This window comes from Orcinus orca, chromosome 19, assembly GCF_937001465.1.
Source record: "Orcinus orca chromosome 19, mOrcOrc1.1, whole genome shotgun sequence".
In the NCBI taxonomy this organism is placed as follows: domain Eukaryota; kingdom Metazoa; phylum Chordata; class Mammalia; order Artiodactyla; family Delphinidae; genus Orcinus; species Orcinus orca.
Window position 1 is genome coordinate 19,581,607 of NC_064577.1, and position 17,022 is coordinate 19,598,628.

Genomic DNA, 17,022 nt, shown 5'->3' on the forward strand with positions numbered 1-17,022 from the left:
GACGTTTGAAGCTTTCCTTTTTATTCTAGTTCACAGTTCTTGAGGCATAGCTTTGCTTCAGCAGAAAGGATACCAGAGCGAGGAGAGACACCTGGGAGGGGAGGCAGACAACCTCCCCCCGACCCAGCCAGCTTCAGGGAGAGTGCAGTCAGCGAGTGCGGCTGGTGCCAACACCGCGGGGGCTGGGCCCAGCAGCAGCCAGGGGACACCCTCAGCTCCGGGCCAGGTGGGCAGCACACACACCCTCAGCTCCCCCAGCTGGAGAAGGGCCTTCCCCCAGGTGAGCCCCCGCTGGCCCACGTTAGAGAGCAAACCAGACACACAGCATGGAAAACGCCAGCCTGTCAGCCAGCCAAAAGCTGCATCCCGAGGGTTCCAGGCGACTCCGGCTCCTGGGGGACCACAGGCCGTGCCCACCGCCCAGCACCAGCAGCCTGGAGGAGCCTGCACCCGAGGGAAGCGTGACTCACCCTTGGGACAGAAAAACAGAGGCAACCTTACCCCTGCCCAGGACTCACTGTGGCTACCGCAGGCCGAGGGGTGAGTGCGAGTGCGGGCCGCCCAAGCTCGCGCTGACCCGTTCGGGGTAAAAGCAAGGGCAGGGTGCTCTCGACGCCCTGGAGGGAGGCGTCCGCCTGGGCCCGTGCCTCTAGAGCAGCCCTTCGGGGGCCTGCAGGCCCCAGTACAGCGCACAGCCCATGTCGTCGATGTCCTCTTCCCGCAGGCCGTCCAGGAGATTCACACCACGGCTGAAGTGGCAGGGCAGGCTGGCCCGCTCCAGGCTGCCGACGAGCAACTCCAGGGCCTGCAGGAAGTGCTCCGCCAGGGCCTCCTCAGCCCAGTCCGCTTCCTGCTCGCCCAGGTGCAGAACCACCTGGGTCAGGGGGCCGCGGCCCAGCCGCCCCAGCGCCGGGTGGCCACGACAGACGCCGCAGAGCAACAGCAGCAGCCGCCGGCGGGTCCCGGCGTCGCGCTCATCCAGGGCCCGCAGCTGGGCGGCCTCTGCCGGGTACCAGTCCTGCAGCCAGAGGTTGCTGGCCAGCCCCTCCAGGGGCCAGGCCAGCAGGAGGTCTCCGGCCTGGGCGCCGGCAGTGGACAGGAGCACAGCCACGGGGAGCTCCAGACACTCGTGCTGCACCTCGAGCAGCAGTTCCTCCGAGGCCACGCGCGGCCGGATCAGGCACCCGAGGAGGCTGCCGATGGCTGGCCAGTTGACGGAGGCGGTCAGGGCCTTGCGGAGCAGCTCCAGCAGGACCCGGGGGGAGAGGTAGCCGCCCACCAGGAAGCGGTCCCAGGGGCTGCTCCCGCGGGGGTGGAACTCTAGCTGAGTCCTGCGCACGGCCCAGCAGCGAGGGTCCTGGGCTACGGTGTCCACACCAGGCACCAGGCTCCACAGGCCAGGCTCCAGCACCAGGGGCACCAGGAGACGCACGGGGTCGGCGAGCCCCGCCTGCAGCCCGTCGTAGAGCGGCCCGCCAGGCACGAGTGCCCCGAAGGGCAGTTCTGGGAACTTGTTCCGCAGGTAGGCCTGCAGCTCCAGGGCAATGTCACCGGCCAGCTGCTTGGCCAGAGCCACGTGGGCCGCTGGCATGGTCACGTGGTCCCGTTCGAACGCCAGCAGCTTCTCCTGGAACGTCAGGCACACCGACGGCGCTGGGGAGCAGAGCTGAGGCGACGTCGGGGGATCTGCGTCTGCGGGCCCCTCTGCAGAGTGAATGGGCGGGAGATCGTGTCAGAGGCACTGTAACGTGACCACCTGAGAAAGCACCAAGCTCAGGTCCTCACGCACAGCGAGCGCTTGATGACGGGTTCTCATCGTCCTACGCCCTGAGGCCGAGACGGCTCCATGCAGGGTGGGAAACTGGCCCCCGCCTGAGGGCCCCGCCGTCCTAATGCTGCCACCTTGCTCCAGTGCCACCCCGCACGGTCCACGCGTTCTGGTGGCTGGCGCCTCGGCACCACCCAGGAGGGGAAGGACAGACAAATGCGTCATTGAACACTCAGGGAGCCCGTGGCCCTGGGGGAAGAGGGACCCAAATGGGTCACACGGTCAGTCAGGGGCAGGGCCTGGCTGCATCTCCTGAACCTGACCACCAAAAGGGGACCCACCCAGGTCAGACAGAAAGGGGTGCCACTCACCTGGGGCTGAGGGTGAGGGGGCCGGGGGTGGCACGGGCTGGCTGAGGGCTGCGGGCCGCGGCTGGGGCTGGAGGCGTGGTGTGGCCTTGAGCAGGCTCAGCTCCTGCCAGCTGTCCTCCAGGCACGTGGAGTCCCGCTTGGCGTCATCCTCATCCCGAGGGCTGGTGGCCCTGTCGATGAGCTGCAGGCAGAGTGACAGATGAGACAGCTGAAGCCCGGGCAGGAACGGCAGAGCCGAGGGCAAAGCCAGGCTGGTGGGGTAGAGGCAGGTGCGGCCTCGGGCAGTCCCACCATCGCCGCCCCGCTCTGGGAGCCCCGGGGTCACCGGGCCAGCCCAGCCTTACCCGCTTCACAGCCAGGGTGGCAATGCCCAGCACAGCAGCTCCGCCCACCCCCAGAACCAGGCGCGCGTTGGCCAGAAGGAAGTCCACAGCACCGCCCAGCACCTCGCTGTCACGCCGCTTGCCCCGATTCTGGGAGAACTCCGCCATGGTCAGCGTGCCTGTGAGGGAGCCAGGGTGCGGGGACTGCTCAGCGAGGGGGCCAGCCTGGCAGCAGGGCAGGTGCTCTGGCTGCCATCACGCTGGGATCACTGAGGCGAGCCCTCAAGGGGCCTTCCTGAGAATTTCTGAGGAGAAAGGGCCACTTGCAGAGTTTCTTGGGAGGAGATTGGCAGCTGCAAACAACCCCCCCCAGACAGAGGCTCAAGGCCCCAAGGCCCCAAGGCCCACGGCAGGTCAGAGGAGGGGGACGATCTCCCCCATCCCACCCTCCAGGCCCCCCGACGTCGCAAAAGACCATGAGGTGGATCTTATCGACACCACCCCCGTTCTACAAGGAAATGGGCTGCTGGCCCACACAGCGAGTGCTGGGGACTCAGACCCACAAAACCTCTGGACTCTTACCCACCCCTACGGCCAGGTCCTAGAAGCGGCCTCATCTTGGTTCCTAACCAGGGCTGGCACTGCAGGAAACCAAGGCCCAGAGAAGACCACGGCTTGGGGTCCCAGGCAGCCTGCCCCGGACAGCCACTCAGGCCTTTGGGGGGACCTCAGTGAAGCTCAGGGGGCCAGTTGCCCCCCAAATCTCAGCAAGGCAGCCCCCAGAGACAATGCTACCAGGTCAGAGAGCAGGACAAGTGAGATGGCCCAGGCTGCCCTGGGGGCAGGAGCTTCCTGTCAACAGGTATTGCCAGACAGTGTTGAAGGCCCCGCTGCAGCAGGGTAACTCAAGACCACAAACAGGGCTCGCCCAGTGCCCTGGACAGGGGCCTCTTGCCTCCCGTACTTGGGACAATGGTGGGTGGGAAGCCGACCTCGGCTGCTGGGAGCCCAGGCAACAAGGTAAGCTGAGGGCCGGAATGCCCCAGATGAGGTTCGCTCATCTGTAAGATGGAGCAGGTGGGGTGAGGAAAGGTCCAACGTGAGGAGCCCCAGTGTGGGGCTGGGAAGGCAGGTACCTCTGCCAGGCCAGTGCGCTAAGCCCCAGCTTCAGATTCTTACAGGGGACCTGCCCTCAGGTCCCAAGCACTGAGGAGGTGTGACCAGGGGACAAGCCCAGGGGACCAATCAGATGGCCAAAAAGGACTGTCTCGCTGAGGACGCCCGAACAGATGACCCTGAGCTCAGAACCAACTCAACCCCAAGGACTTCTGTCGCCCTGCTCGCGGCGGGTGCCCGGGCTCGGTTGCCAGGTGGGGCCGGCAGCCCCGCACCCCGCCCCACCCCGCTCCCAAGCTAAAAATAGGCAAGAAGGCCGGGGGGGTGACCCAGCGTGGCCCCGCGGCGGCTTCCTCGTCGGGGATCAGTACTGCCACCCGCCTCCAAGCTGTAAAGCGCTCAAAGACCCTGCCTGCCTGAGCTGGGTCGCGCAGACCCCAACCAGGAAGGGGAGAGGGCGAGGCCGGGCCTCCCCTCCTCCAAGCCCCGGCCGCGAGGGTCACCGCGGCCCTGGGAACGCCGGGACGGACCCAGGACGCGACTCGACCTCTGCCCGGACCCGGCTCTTCCCCGGTGCCCCCTTTCCTGGCAGGGACCGCGCGGCTGGCGGAGGCCACGCCCCGTGCCCCGGCCGTACCTGCGTCGCTGCTTCGGCGCCCCGGCCGGGGTACGCAGGGGGCCGCTTGGGCCGCGCCACGGGCCCGCCTAGGAATGGAACGTGGAGGACCTGGGAGCCGAACGCCGAGGCCGGGTTCGGCCGAGAGCCCGGCGCTCGCAGACGGGCAGGCCTCGGCTCCAATCGGAGCGCTCGAGGTCCGCGCCCACGTGCCACCCTGAGGCCGCTTCGGCCAATGGCGGCCGCGCGCTCCTCGGGGCGGAGCTCCCCGGCGCGCTCCGTCTTAAAGAAGCAAGGCAGCGATCCCGGCCGCGGCTAGGAGAGACGCGAGCCTTTTCCGCGCCAGGCACGCACCCAGCGGAGCCCTTGGTCACTGTGGTCTGCAGCCGCCTCTCCCGTGAAGGGAACACTAGCCCTGTCACCTACTGGGGCCGCCATGTGCCGGCCCGGGGACGCCTCCCTCGGGGGGCGAGCGGGCACGTAACCGCGCACCCGGGGGTCGCCTCCGAGCGGGGACGCCGAGGAGCGCGGGCGCTGCCCCCAAGCGAGCGTCTCCCGGAAGGAGGCCCGAGGCTCGGAACGAGGACCCGGGCGTCCTGTTGCTGCTTCCCCCGCGCGCCCGAGGCTGGGCCCGAACCACCGGGGTCCTGGGCGCCGGCCAGCTAAGAGGACAGAGCCGCGGGCCGAGAAGGCCCTGCGGGGCACAGGCGCGCCGTACTCTTCGAGTCCCCGCGCCCCAAGGGCTGGCCCCGGGCGCGTCCGGAACTTAGGGCTGGGCAGCGGCGGACTGAGAGGTGGGGCTAGCGCGCTCCCCGCCCCGCCGGCTCCGCGCTCCCCGCCCCGTGCGCCCCGCCCCGCCGGCATCCCGCTCCCCGCTCCCAGCAGCCGAGCGCCGCCATGGAGGCTACCGGGGTGTTGCCGTTCGTGCGCGGCGTAGATCTCAGCGGCAACGACTTCAAGGTGAGCCTCGGGACGGCGAACGGGCCCCGCAACCCGCCCATCCGCTTTCTACGCGCCCGGGACCGCGGACGGGCTCGCCCGGGCCCCGCCCCGAACCGACACCCCTAGGTCTCTGTCTGGCGCCCGCGAAGGAGACCCAGGGCGGGCCGGGCGGGCGCACGCGGGGTCTCGGAGCCGCTTCGGGGTGCGTGGGGAACCCCCACCGGGCCCCTGCCTGGCGCCTGGCCCCGCCCGGCCAGCTGGTGGCCTGGGTCGGAGCTCTTGCTCCCGCCTCCCCAATCCTCCCTCCCCTCCCCTGTGACGTCACACGCCCAAGCCGGGCCCTGACTCACGGCCGCGCCGCCGGCTCTGCCCTGCCCCCGCCTGCCACCCCCATCTTGTGTGGCCTTGGGCAAGTCACTTCCCCTCCTCGAGCCTCGCTTTCTCGTCCGGTGAAGGGGCTTAAAACTAGTCCTCTGGAGGCAGGGGTTAGTTGCTGCGGAGAGGTTGGTGTCGAGCAGCTGGGCGAGGGCTTGGGTAGCAGTTGTCTGAGCAGCTGCTGGACTGATTGACCCGGGCCACCAGGAACCCGAGCCCAGCCCTCCAGCCAGTGGGGGGACTGGGGGGGCACAGTGGTTCTGGAGGCCCGAAAATGAGACTGGCAGGGTTAGGGCTGGTGACCAGAGACGAGGCCCCGAGAGTTGGCCTGGCTCCTGGAGGATGGTCCAGGCTGCAGGGTGGGGTGTGGGCAGGCTCAGGCTGGGGGCAGTGTAGCGGGAGCCTGGGTCGGCAGCGTCCCGCGGCCCCAGCTGTAGCTGGGGTCGGGGGTTGGGCCAGGGCCGAGGAGACAGGCCGCCTTCCTGCGTTTAACCCACGTGTGCGCACTTGACCCCAGGCACAGGTGGCCACTTCTCTCTGCCCCCATCCCCACCATGCTCATCTGGAGTCCCCGTGTGTCCTCTCCAGACTGGGAGAGTCTGAGTCACCTGCTGGGAATGTGCCCGGAGGGGGAAGGGGACGCCAGCCAGGGGCGCTGAAGGCCCTTGCTGCCCAGGCTCCCGGCCACAAGGGCGGGGGCTCCCGAGGTGGGCGTTTGAATATGGGGAACAAAGGGCTGAATGAACTAACGAATAAGGCTGTGCCTGTGCAGGGTGGGGCGCTGGGGCCTTACAAGGGGAGTCGACCTTGCTACTAGTGGCCGTATGCTGATGGCAGGGCGGGAGCACAGGCAGGGCCTGGATGCCAGGCAGAGGCATTTGGCTGATGTAACCACACAGCTAGGTGTGCGGGTGGCACCTGGAATAAGGTTTTTTGGGGCCGAGAACACAGCAAGAGAGACAGATTCTAGATCAGCAGCTGTCCTGACCATTAGTCGTTCCTTACGACGCTTTTGTCATCGGGGGTTTTATTAGTGCTATTCTGTGGGCGAGGAAATTGAGGCATAGAGTGGCAGAGTGACTTGTCTAAGGTCACACAGCTAGTGAGAGGTGACTGTTGCTCTCAAAGGCTTCCATGGGCAGTGGGGGCCACTGGGCGGTAGAACAAGGGTACCCTGTCCCAGACCAGCCTTACCACGACATACTCCTCAGGGTGGCTACTTCCCTGAGAATGTCAAGGCCATGACTAGTCTGCGATGGCTGAAGCTAAACCGCACCGGCCTCTGCTACCTGCCGGAGGAGTTGGCCGCCCTGCAGAAGCTGGTAAGAGGCTCTGGGCAGGCAGGGAGGGTCGCTGTGGATGGGGCTGGCCAGGTGGGGAGAAACGGCACAGAACACAGACATCACAGAGGAGGATGTTGACCACAGCAAAACTGGTGGAGAGGGAGTGAGCACCCCATCCCGGGAGGTGTGCAAGAAGAGTCTGGGTCTGTGAGGGAGGGAAGTTGCAGAAATGGACTGGGCCTCTGTAGCTGAGGGCCCCCTGGATGGGGCAGCGTTGTGGTGGCAGATGGGGGCTCCGTGGATGCCCCACCGCCCTGCTGAGCCCCTCTCCCCGTCCCTGCCCAGGAGCACCTGTCGGTGAGTCACAACAACCTGACCACGCTCCACGGGGAGCTGTCCAGCCTGCCGTCGCTGCGGGTGAGTGCCGCCCCAGGCCGCAGACCTCGGGCCGGGGCCTGAGGGTCGGGCCAGCAGCTCTCTGCACCCGCACTCTGGGGGGAGAGCATGCAGTAATGCCGTGTTGAGTGACCGTGGGGGAAGCGCTGAAAAACCCCAAATGCCGCCCAGTTTGAGTAACAAGTATCATAGCAGTTGTGAGCAGCTGAGCGCTGTTCCAGCTGATTCACGAGAGCTTCTTATGTGAGCTTCACCTCCTCCAAGTTCACAGATGAGGACACTTGGCCACGGAGGCAGGTCGTACAGCTGCAGTGGTAGAGCCGGGGTAGGGCGGGGCTTGTCCAGGAGGGCAGGTGGGCGGGGCAGTTCACTTGGGCCTCTGCTCTCCTTGGAGCCCCCATCCCAGACCCTCAGGTCTCGTCGAGGGTTATTCCCATCCAAGGTCGGAGCCCTGAGATGTTGAGGGCGCAGTGTCTAGACTCGAGTTTAAATCTGAGCTCTGCCACTTCCCGGCCGCATGACCTTGGATGAGTTCTTCCACTTCCCGAGATGTCCAGCAGTGACCGCCGTGAAGCAACACGGTGGCGCCACACAGACGCTGGGGCTGAGGGAGCAGCAGCGGTGGCTCTTGTTAGCGTTTTTGTCACTTGCAGTCATGCTGCCATCACCTGGCCTGTCCCCTCCCCACCAGCCATCCTGCACTAACTTCCTGCACTTTGGAAGCGTGAGCAAGTTTCAGCCCTAAGCGGAGAGAAAACGGACTTGCTTTGAGTCTGCGCTCTGACTTTTTTTTTTTTTGCGGTACGTGGGCCTCTCACTGCTGTGGCCTCTCCCGTTGCGGAGCACAGGCTCCGGACGCGCAGGCCCAGCGGCCGTGGCTCACGGGCCCAGCCGCTCCGCGGCACGTGGGATCTTCCCAGACCGGGGGGCACAAACCCGTGTCCCCTGCATCGGCAGGTGGACTCTCAACCACTGCGCCACCAGGGAAGCCCTGACCTGTCTTTGGTTCAACCTTCTTCTGTACTAGAAGCTCTGACTCAGAGCTCTATCCCTGTCTTGCCCTTTGGGGTTGGGAGAAAGAGGGATTATTCCATCAGGAAAGGTTTCCTGAGATTCCGTGTGCTCGGCTCTGGGGCACATTTGAGTTGGGTTTTGAGGTATAAATAGGAGCTCATTGGTAGTCTAGAAAAGGCTTGCCAAGTAGATTATGAGCAAAAGCCAGAGTGGGAGAGCACTCAGACCTGGCCTTGGTGGACTTCTGGAGGTGGTGTCTCCCCCGATCCCTGTTTCTCCTTGGGGGTGGAAGCTAGGAGTCACAGATTCTCATGGTGTATCCCCAGGCCATCGTGGCTCGAGCCAACAGCCTGAAGAATTCCGGAGTCCCCGATGATATCTTCAAGCTGGATGATCTCTCGGTTCTGGTCAGTGGTTATCTGCCACCTGGCCCTTGTGCCAGCCCCACCATTCAGTGCCCACCCACTACGCTGGACCCTGAGGCCGTGGTGATCCTGTTCTACAGACACAGACACCTGAGATTTATAGGGGGCGGTGCCTTGCCCAAGGTCGCTTATGGAGTCAGATCCCTAACCTAGGCCTCCTTCCGCCCGGAGTCACACTGTCTCTCTCTGCCCTGAAGCCCCCTCCTCTGCTCCCCTCTCAGTGCCTGTCCTGACCCTCGAGCCCGGCGGAGGCCTGGCAGGGTGGGACCAGCCCTGACGCCCCTGACCCGGCCTCGCCCCTCCGCCCAGGACTTGAGCCACAACCAGCTGACGGAGTGCCCTCGCGAGCTGGAGAACGCCAAGAACATGCTGGTGCTGAACCTCAGCCACAACAGGTGCGCAGAGGGCGGGCTGGGCGGTCCGGGGCCGGTCCTGGAGGTGGGAGTGCGGCCCTGACCCGGCAGCCCTCCGCCCGCAGCATCGACGCCGTCCCCAGCCAGCTCTTCATCAGCCTCACCGACCTGCTGTTCCTGGACCTCAGCGAGAACCGCCTGGAGAGCCTGCCCCCCCAGATGCGCCGCCTCGTGCACCTGCAGACGCTCGTGCTCAACGGGAACCCGCTGCTGCACGCCCAGCTCCGGTGGGCGCCCACCTGGCCCTCCCGACCAGGGCCCCGGCCTTGCTGGGGGTCGCGTCCCGGCCACCGTCGGCCTCGTGCTGCGGGCCCGCTCGGCCCCGGGCCCCAGCCCCCGGCCTGAATGCCGCGTCTCCCCACAGGCAGCTCCCGGCCATGACGGCCCTGCAGACCTTGCACCTGAGGAACACACAGCGCACCCAGGGCAACCTGCCCACCAGCCTGGAGGGCCTGAGCCACCTCGCAGGTTGGCAGTCCCTGGGGACCCCTCAGCCCCTCACTTCGTCACAGAGGAGGGGATGGTACCCTGCTTCAGTGAGCATCTCTAGGGGGAAGGGGGTGCGGTTCTGTCACATCTCCTCCCGTTGTCACCGTGATGACTGGGAGTAACACCAAGTTACGCGTAGGCTTTGTGCGTAGACCCCCTTCTCCGAGAAACCAGGAGGTGAGGCCTTGTACCTGAGGCCACAGAGCCAGGAGGGGGAGCCAGGGTTCACACAGGCCTGCCGCCCCTGGAGCCCACCGCAGGGGCCCCGACTGACGCGCCCACCCCACGCCCAGATGTGGACCTGTCCTGCAACGACCTGACGCGGGTGCCCGAATGCCTGTACACCCTCCCCAGCCTGCGGCGCCTGAACCTCAGCAGCAACCAGATCACGGAGTTGTCCCTCTGCATCGACCAGTGGGTGCACGTGGAGACCTTGAACCTGTCCCGCAACCAGCTGACCTCACTGCCCGTGCGTTGGGGCCCAGGGAGGGCGGGAGGCTGCCGGCCGCCCCGCGCCCGGCCCTGACCCGCCCCTGCCCATGCCGCCTCTAGTCGGCCATCTGCAAGCTGGCCAAGCTGAAGAGGCTGTACCTGAACTCCAACAAGCTAGACTTCGACGGGCTGCCCTCGGGCATTGGCAAGCTGTCCAGCCTGGAAGAGTTCGCGGCTGCTGACAACATCCTGGAGCTGATCCCCGAGAGCCTCTGCAGGTGCCGGGCGGGGCTGGGCGGGGCACGCGGCCCCCCCACCTGCCCCCGTGGGCTTCGGGCAGCGTGGGAGACGGGAGGGCTTGCGTTGGCTTGGCGGGTGCAGCCCCCAGAGCAGCCTCTCGGGGGATGCGATAGGGATGAGGCCAGAAGGGCTCCACCGCCACCTGCATTTGGGACACAGTGCTGCTTCCGTCCCCTCCAAGAGGCCATAGCGCCCACCAGCATTGTCCCCGGCACTGAGGACGGGGGACCTTCGGCAGCTTCTGGGTTAATTTGAGGGCAGAATGTGTTGTTCTTTTTTCTTTGTTTTGCGGTACGCGGGCCTCTCACTGCTGTGGCCTCTCCCGTTGCGGAGCACAGGCTCCGGACGCGCAGGCTCAGCGGCCATGGCTCACGGGCCCAGCCGCTCTGTGGCATGTGGGATCTTCTTGGACTGGGGCACGAACCCGTGTCCCCTGCATCGGCAGGCGGACTCTCAACCACTGCGCCACCAGGGAAGCCCCAGAACGTGTTTTTTGATGCCCTCTTGTTCACACCCAGGGGTCTTTAGTTCTCGGAAGGCCCCTTTGGAAGGTGCTGCCCTGTAGAAGCTGCAGAAAGACCCTCCTGGTCACTTAGCCATGAGGAGACCCCGGCCCCTCCCGTGTTTGCGGCACCTTCAAGTTGGCTGGTTTCCTAACTAGCTGGCCTGCTTAGTCTCTCTGGCCCTATTGCCTCCCCAACCCAGGATTGGAAGGCCCCCGGCTCCCCGTCTGTCACCCCCCTGAGGCCCAGCTATGTCGTCACAGGTGCACGAAGCTGAGGAAGCTGGTCCTGAACAAGAATCGCCTGGTGACCCTCCCGGAGGCCATCCACTTCCTGACAGAGATCGAGGTTGGGCAGGCAGCTGGTACTGGGGGGAGGGAGGAACGGGAGAGACCCCCAGAGAAGACTGAGCAAAGGGCTCCTGGAGGGGTGGCTGGTGCCAGGGTGAGGAGGGGGTGACCCACGTCCTGTGTCCACATCACGCTCGACAGCATCACTTAAGCCTCATAACCAGCCAGTCTGCGAGGTCACACTTCACAGACGGGAAAGCCCAAGCCCGTGAGGGTGGCTGCAGGATGAGAACCTGAGCCCTTTGGCCCCGGGGGTTGCAAAGAGCAGGGCTTTGGGGTGGCCGTGAGGTAGAACTCGGGCTCAGCGCCGGCTCCGCTCACCCCACGAGGCAGGTCCTGGACGTGCGGGAGAACCCCAGCCTGGTCATGCCCCCCAAGCCCGCTGACCGCACCGCCGAGTGGTACAACATTGACTTCTCGCTGCAGAACCAGCTGCGGCTGGCGGGAGCCTCCCCTGCCACGGTGGCCGCGGCGGCGGCTGGTGAGCAGGGGAAGGTCTGGCCTGGCAGTGGGGGCTCCTCCCTGGGCCTCAGCTCACCCATCTGTAAATTGGGTGGGACACGCTTTCTGGATGCGGGGTGTGGGGTTGGCCCCTGGTTGGCTGGACGCCCCAGGCGGGGTAGGGGGCAGCCAGGTCAGCTGTGTACCCCTCCCCTCAGCAGGGAGTGGGCCCAAGGACCCCCTGGCTCGCAAGATGCGGCTGCGGAGGCGCAAGGACTCGGCCCAGGATGACCAGGCCAAGCAGGTGCTGAAGGGCATGTCGGACGTGGCCCAGGAGAAGAACAAGAAGCAGGAGGTAAGCCGGGCCGGGGCTCAGGCTCTGCTCAGCAGTGCAGCCCGGGCCTAGCGGGAGAGGGGGCCCTGAGCTGGGTCGCAGGCGGGCCAGCGCGAGCGGCTGCGCAGTCAAGCCAGCGTCGTGCCTGTGATCCCAGGAGAGCATGGACTCTGGAGCACCTGGGGGCAAGGTGCGGCGCTGGGACCAGGGCCTGGAGAAGCCGCGCCTCGACTACTCCGAGTTCTTCACGGAGGACGTGGGCCAGCTGCCTGGCCTGACCATCTGGCAGATGGAGAACTTCGTGCCCGTGCTGGTGGGGGAAGCCCTCCACGGCAGGTTCTACGAGGCCGACTGCTACATTGTGCTCAAGGTGCGGGGCAGGGGGCTGCGAGGCCCGACCTGGACGGCTCAGAACCGCCCGCTCCCAGCCGTGTTCCGGGGGAGGGTGGGTGGCGAGGTCTCTGCCCGGGAGGCTGCCCAGCAGAAGCCTGGCGGGGGCTGACCCAGCCACTGCCCTGGCCTTCAGACCTTTCTGGATGACAGCGGGTCTCTGAACTGGGAGATCTACTACTGGATCGGCGGGGAGGCCACACTTGACAAGAAAGCATGCTCTGCCATCCACGCCGTCAACCTGCGCAACTACCTGGGCGCCGAGTGCCGCACCGTGCGCGAGGAGATGGGCGAGGAGAGCGACGAGTTCCTGCAGGTGTGGAGGGGCAGGGGCGGGGCCGGAGCCGAGGGCCGGTGGGCGGGGCTGACTGAACCGTATCAGGTGCTGAGCCCCGCGATGGCAGACGGCGGGGACGGATGGACTGAGGTCAGGGAAGTGAGGTGAGGCCACCAGTTGGGAGCCTGGGTCAGTGGAGGCAAGTCCTGGCTCAGGTGAGGGTAAGGAGACCAGGCTAGTTTGGGAGCTGGAAACTGGGTTGGTGGCGGTGCAGGAGACCAGGAGGGATGAGGAGCTGGGACTACAAGCTGCCAGAGGGTGGCCCACCGGCCCGGCCATGAAGGAGGCGGGGCCTGGGGCAGGGCCAGAGTCCAGGGAGCTGGGTTAGTGACAGGCGCCGGCCTACCCGCCAGCTGGTTACATGTAGGTACCTACACGAGATGAGACGAGATTTTGGGTACTTCCACCTGAGTTTGCCTTCTTCCATAAACTCGCCCGGTCCTGTCTCCTGATACGCGCGTATGTAAGCATGCTGTGTCCGGACACGAGCAGACGCGTTCACGGTTATGTACGTAGTACCACCCCGTGTGCGTTTACGTCTGTAGACACAGATCTTGTATTTTTAACATCGTCGTGGATTCACAGCATCTGACTCGGCTACACGCAAGTCCGCCCCTCCTGACAGGTGGTGTTGGGTGGGGGTCGGGGGGCCAGCTCAGTGAAAGTCCACATGTCCCAAACGCAGGTATTTGACAACGACATTTCCTACATCGAGGGTGGAACAGCCAGTGGCTTCTACACTGTGGAGGACACGCACTACGTAACCAGGTGAGGGGCGTGTGGGCGGCAGTGACCTGGACTCAGCTGGGCAGGATGGGGGGAGGGTATTGGGGTAGATCTGCCCCTTGGTGCCCCCGCCAAGCCACTCTTGCTCTGGCCCCCAGGATGTACCGTGTGTATGGGAAAAAGAACCTCAAGTTGGAGCCCGTGCCTCTTAAGGGGGCCTCCCTGGACCCAAGGTGAGCCCCATGACGTGAGGTGGGGTGCTTCACCCCGAACCTTCTCCCCATCGGTGGGGGGCAGGGCTTGGCTCTAGACAGAGAGGCCTTCCAGCCCGTGTCCTGCAGAGCTTGGCAGGAGGTCCTGCAAGGAGGGATTTGGGGCGGGGTCAGAGGCATGGGGGCGGTCGTTGCCGTGGCCAGTGGCAGCCCCTCCCACTCCTCCTGTCCAGGTTTGTTTTCCTGCTGGACCAAGGGCTGGACATCTACGTGTGGCGGGGGGCCCAGGCCACGCTGAGCGGCACCACCAAGGCCAGGTAAGAGGACTGTGACCTGCCCAGATGTGCTGGGGTGTACCGTGCAGAGGAAAACTGCCACCCAGGGAGGAGGCGTGGGCTTCATCACTAAGGCTTCGCACCCGCCCTCAGGCTCTTTGCAGAGAAAATTAACAAGAACGAACGCAAAGGGAAGGCGGAGATCTCGCTGCTGGTACAAGGCCAGGAGCCCCCGGAGTTCTGGGAGGCGCTGGGCGGGGAGCCCTCCGAGATCAAGCAGCACGTGCCCGACGACTTCTGGCCGCCCCAGCCCAAGCTGTATAAGGTGAACCGGGGGCGCGGGGCTTGCCTGACTGCACTGGCCTCCTTCGGGACCTTGGCGGGGAGAGGGTGCCACCTTCTGGGCAAGGAGTAGCTCAGCACGGGTCTGAGGCAGGCTCTGAGTGGGGCCGGGGGGCACTGGTGTTGGGCTCTGTGCTTCCGGGAAGGCGAGGCTGGAGAGGGAGGCCAAGAAGCACATGGGTGCCAGGCCTGGGGACCTGGCCTTCGTGCTGTAGGTGTTGTGGGCGGAAAGAGGACAGGTTAGAGAAACTCGTAAGGACCTGGAGAGGGCGGGTAGGGAAGGCACCGTCTACTAGTCGTTCTTCCACTGATAGGGTTTTCTAGAAAGCATCTTGGGGTGGAGGGAGGAAGCCAGCCCGGAGAGGAGCAGGCTGTGGACCTGAGCGCAGGGGCCAGCCTGAAGCAGGGGCTGTTGTGGCCGAGGCTTGTGTTCCCCAGACCCAGCCTGGTTAAGCCCACCTCTTGCTCCTGCCAGGTGGGCCTGGGGCTGGGCTACCTGGAGCTGCCGCAGATCAACTACAAGCTCTCTGTGGAACATAAGATACGGCCCAGGGTGGAACTGATGCCTGGGATGCGGCTGGTGAGACGCACGGGGAGGAGGGCGTGGGGGCTGGATCCCTTCTTGCTGGTGGCCCTGGTCTTGACCTCCAGCCTCCGGGGCCCCGCAGCTGCAGAGCCTGCTGGACACGCGCTGCGTGTACATCCTGGACTGTTGGTCTGACGTGTTCATCTGGCTCGGCCGCAAGTCCCCGCGCCTGGTGCGCGCTGCCGCCCTCAAGCTGGGCCAGGAGCTGTGCGGGATGCTGCACCGGCCGCGCCATGCCGCCGTCAGCCGCAGCCTGGAGGGCACCGAGGCGCAGGTGTGCGATGCGGTGCCCCCGGAGGCCGCCTCCCCGAGATCCCGCGGGCGCGTTCTTGCCCTGACCCTCTGTGGACCGGTTGGTTACCCAGCTCCACAGCTTCCCGGGCCCCGCCCATGCCCCGCCCCCGCCCCCACTCCTAGTCCCCCTAGGTTGCTAGGCCACACCTCTCCCAATTCCTAGGCCCCACCCTGCTTCCCCAGGCCCCGCCTCCTCTGTCTCCCACTCCAGCTGTGCCTTCTCAGGTGTTCAAGGCCAAGTTCAAGAACTGGGACGATGTGTTGACTGTGGACTACACGCGCAATGCAGAGGCTGTGCTGCAGGGCCCGGGGCTCGCGGGGAAGGTGAAGCGTGACGCCGAGAAGAAAGATCAGATGAAGGCCGACCTCACCTCGCTTTTCCTGCCGCGGCAGCCGCGCATGCCTCTGGCGGAGGTGGGCACGGGGCTGGGGCGCAGGGCGGGCTGGCTGGGCTGGGCTGTCCCACCATGACGGGTGGGGTCGCACGCAGGCAGAGCAGCTGATGGAGGAGTGGAACGAGGACCTGGACGGCATGGAGGGCTTCGTGCTCGAGGGGAAGAAGTTCGCACGGCTGCCCGAGGAGGAGTTTGGCCACTTCTACACGCAGGACTGCTACGTCTTCCTCTGCAGGTGCCTCCCCCGCGTGCCCCTCACGCCCCCCCCCCGCCGGTGCTGGGGGCTCAGCCCTGACCACTGCCCTCTGGCCCCACAGGTACTGGGTCCCCGTGGAGTATGAGGAAGAGGAGGAGAAGAAGGCGGGGGCTGAGGACGAGGGAGAGAAGGTGGCGGCCGAGGCGGAGGAGAAGCAGCCCGAGGAGGACTTCCAGTGCATAGTGTACTTCTGGCAGGGCCGGGAGGCTTCCAACATGGGCTGGCTGACGTTCACCTTCAGCCTGCAGAAGAAGTTTGAGAGCCTCTTCCCCGGCAAACTGGAGGTGTGCCGGCCGCACCCCCAGAACACGGGGAGGGGGTGTCCCTGGGACTCACCCAGGGGAGCCTTGCCCCCCCAGGGAGCTGCCCCTGATGGCTTCTGTGCCCCCAGGTGGTGCGCATGACACAGCAGCAGGAGAACCCCAAGTTTCTGTCCCATTTCAAGAGAAAGTTTATCATCCACCGGGGCAAGAGGAAGGCGGCCCAGGGAGCTCTGCAGCCAAGCCTGTACCAGATCCGCACCAACGGCAGCGCCCTCTGCACCCGGTGCCTGGCCGCGGGGAGCGGGCGCGGGCGGCCGGCGGGCCGTGTCCCGCCCGGGCTCCTTGCTGACCCCTGCCCTCCCCCAGGTGCATCCAGATCAGCACCGACTCTGGCCTCCTCAACTCCGAGTTCTGCTTCATCCTCAAGGTGGGGCCTGGCGCGGCGGGGGGCGGGGCTGCGGGCGGGGCGGGGCTGCGGGCGGGGCGTGACCTGGGCCCAGCACACCCAGGTTCCCTTCGAGAGCGAGGACAACCAGGGCATCGTGTACGCGTGGGTGGGCCGGGCGTCGGACCCCGACGAGGCCAAGCTGGCGGAGGACATCCTGAATAGCATGTTTGAGGCCTCCTACAGCAAGCAGGTGAGCGGGGTGGTGGCGCACACTGGGTGGCTGGGGGTGGGCTGCCGGGCCTGCGCTGACCGACCTTTCCCCCAGGTCATCAATGAGGGCGGGGAGCCTGAGAACTTCTTCTGGGTGGGCATCGGGGCACAGAAGCCCTACGACGACGACGCCGAGTACATGAAGCACACGCGGCTCTTCCGGTGAGGACAGCCCCGCCCCAGCCCCCAGTGTCCCCCTCAGTCCCGGCCCCGCTGCCGTGACCCTCGGCCTCTCCGTGACCCTTGACCCCAGGTGCTCCAACGAGAAGGGCTACTTCGCGGTGACCGAGAAGTGCTCTGACTTCTGCCAGGACGACTTAGCAGATGATGACATCATGCTCCTGGACAACGGCCAAGAGGTGAGAGCCCCTCGGCCCTGCCCCGGGGAGCCCTGCCG

At 66.0% G+C, this 17,022-nt stretch overlaps 2 protein-coding genes across 5 annotated transcripts in view; one reads left to right on the top strand and one right to left on the bottom strand.

The window, feature by feature from the left end:
• MIEF2 (mitochondrial elongation factor 2) lies at positions 1 to 5,242 on the bottom strand. Of its 3 annotated transcripts, none has more exons than XM_033422716.2 (4): positions 5,103 to 5,242; positions 2,484 to 2,641; positions 2,140 to 2,320; positions 1 to 1,704 (listed from the first exon to the last, which is right to left on the bottom strand). In XM_033422716.2, the coding sequence occupies exons 2-4, from the start codon at positions 2,628 to 2,630 to the stop codon at positions 650 to 652; spliced, it is 1,383 nt and encodes a 460-aa protein (XP_033278607.2). In that variant the 5' UTR covers positions 2,631 to 2,641; positions 5,103 to 5,242; the 3' UTR covers positions 1 to 649. The 3 variants fall into 3 exon arrangements, with proteins under 3 accessions (XP_033278607.2, XP_004266832.2, XP_033278606.2); XM_004266784.4 differs by lacking the exon at positions 5,103 to 5,242 and adding an exon at positions 4,216 to 4,349; XM_033422715.2 differs by lacking the exon at positions 5,103 to 5,242 and adding an exon at positions 3,049 to 3,177.
• FLII (FLII actin remodeling protein) overlaps positions 4,938 to 17,022 on the top strand; it is a 12,674-nt gene continuing 589 nt past the window's right edge. Inside the window, exons 1-28 of one of the 2 annotated variants that reach the window (XM_004266782.4) lie at positions 4,938 to 5,154; positions 6,723 to 6,833; positions 7,140 to 7,211; positions 8,531 to 8,611; positions 8,939 to 9,024; positions 9,108 to 9,269; positions 9,407 to 9,510; positions 9,825 to 10,000; positions 10,084 to 10,241; positions 11,030 to 11,114; positions 11,450 to 11,597; positions 11,776 to 11,912; positions 12,049 to 12,261; positions 12,418 to 12,597; positions 13,304 to 13,386; positions 13,503 to 13,577; positions 13,790 to 13,873; positions 13,985 to 14,156; positions 14,649 to 14,753; positions 14,842 to 15,033; positions 15,279 to 15,467; positions 15,544 to 15,683; positions 15,766 to 15,988; positions 16,096 to 16,250; positions 16,334 to 16,394; positions 16,477 to 16,605; positions 16,681 to 16,787; positions 16,879 to 16,984. In XM_004266782.4, the coding sequence (XP_004266830.1) occupies positions 5,092 to 5,154; positions 6,723 to 6,833; positions 7,140 to 7,211; positions 8,531 to 8,611; positions 8,939 to 9,024; positions 9,108 to 9,269; positions 9,407 to 9,510; positions 9,825 to 10,000; positions 10,084 to 10,241; positions 11,030 to 11,114; positions 11,450 to 11,597; positions 11,776 to 11,912; positions 12,049 to 12,261; positions 12,418 to 12,597; positions 13,304 to 13,386; positions 13,503 to 13,577; positions 13,790 to 13,873; positions 13,985 to 14,156; positions 14,649 to 14,753; positions 14,842 to 15,033; positions 15,279 to 15,467; positions 15,544 to 15,683; positions 15,766 to 15,988; positions 16,096 to 16,250; positions 16,334 to 16,394; positions 16,477 to 16,605; positions 16,681 to 16,787; positions 16,879 to 16,984 (3,597 nt within the window). In that variant the 5' untranslated portion in view covers positions 4,938 to 5,091. The remainder of the gene's footprint in view (positions 5,155 to 6,722; positions 6,834 to 7,139; positions 7,212 to 8,530; positions 8,612 to 8,938; positions 9,025 to 9,107; positions 9,270 to 9,406; positions 9,511 to 9,824; positions 10,001 to 10,083; positions 10,242 to 11,029; positions 11,115 to 11,449; positions 11,598 to 11,775; positions 11,913 to 12,048; positions 12,262 to 12,417; positions 12,598 to 13,303; positions 13,387 to 13,502; positions 13,578 to 13,789; positions 13,874 to 13,984; positions 14,157 to 14,648; positions 14,754 to 14,841; positions 15,034 to 15,278; positions 15,468 to 15,543; positions 15,684 to 15,765; positions 15,989 to 16,095; positions 16,251 to 16,333; positions 16,395 to 16,476; positions 16,606 to 16,680; positions 16,788 to 16,878; positions 16,985 to 17,022) is intronic. The other variant, XM_033422710.2, reaches the window with a different exon arrangement.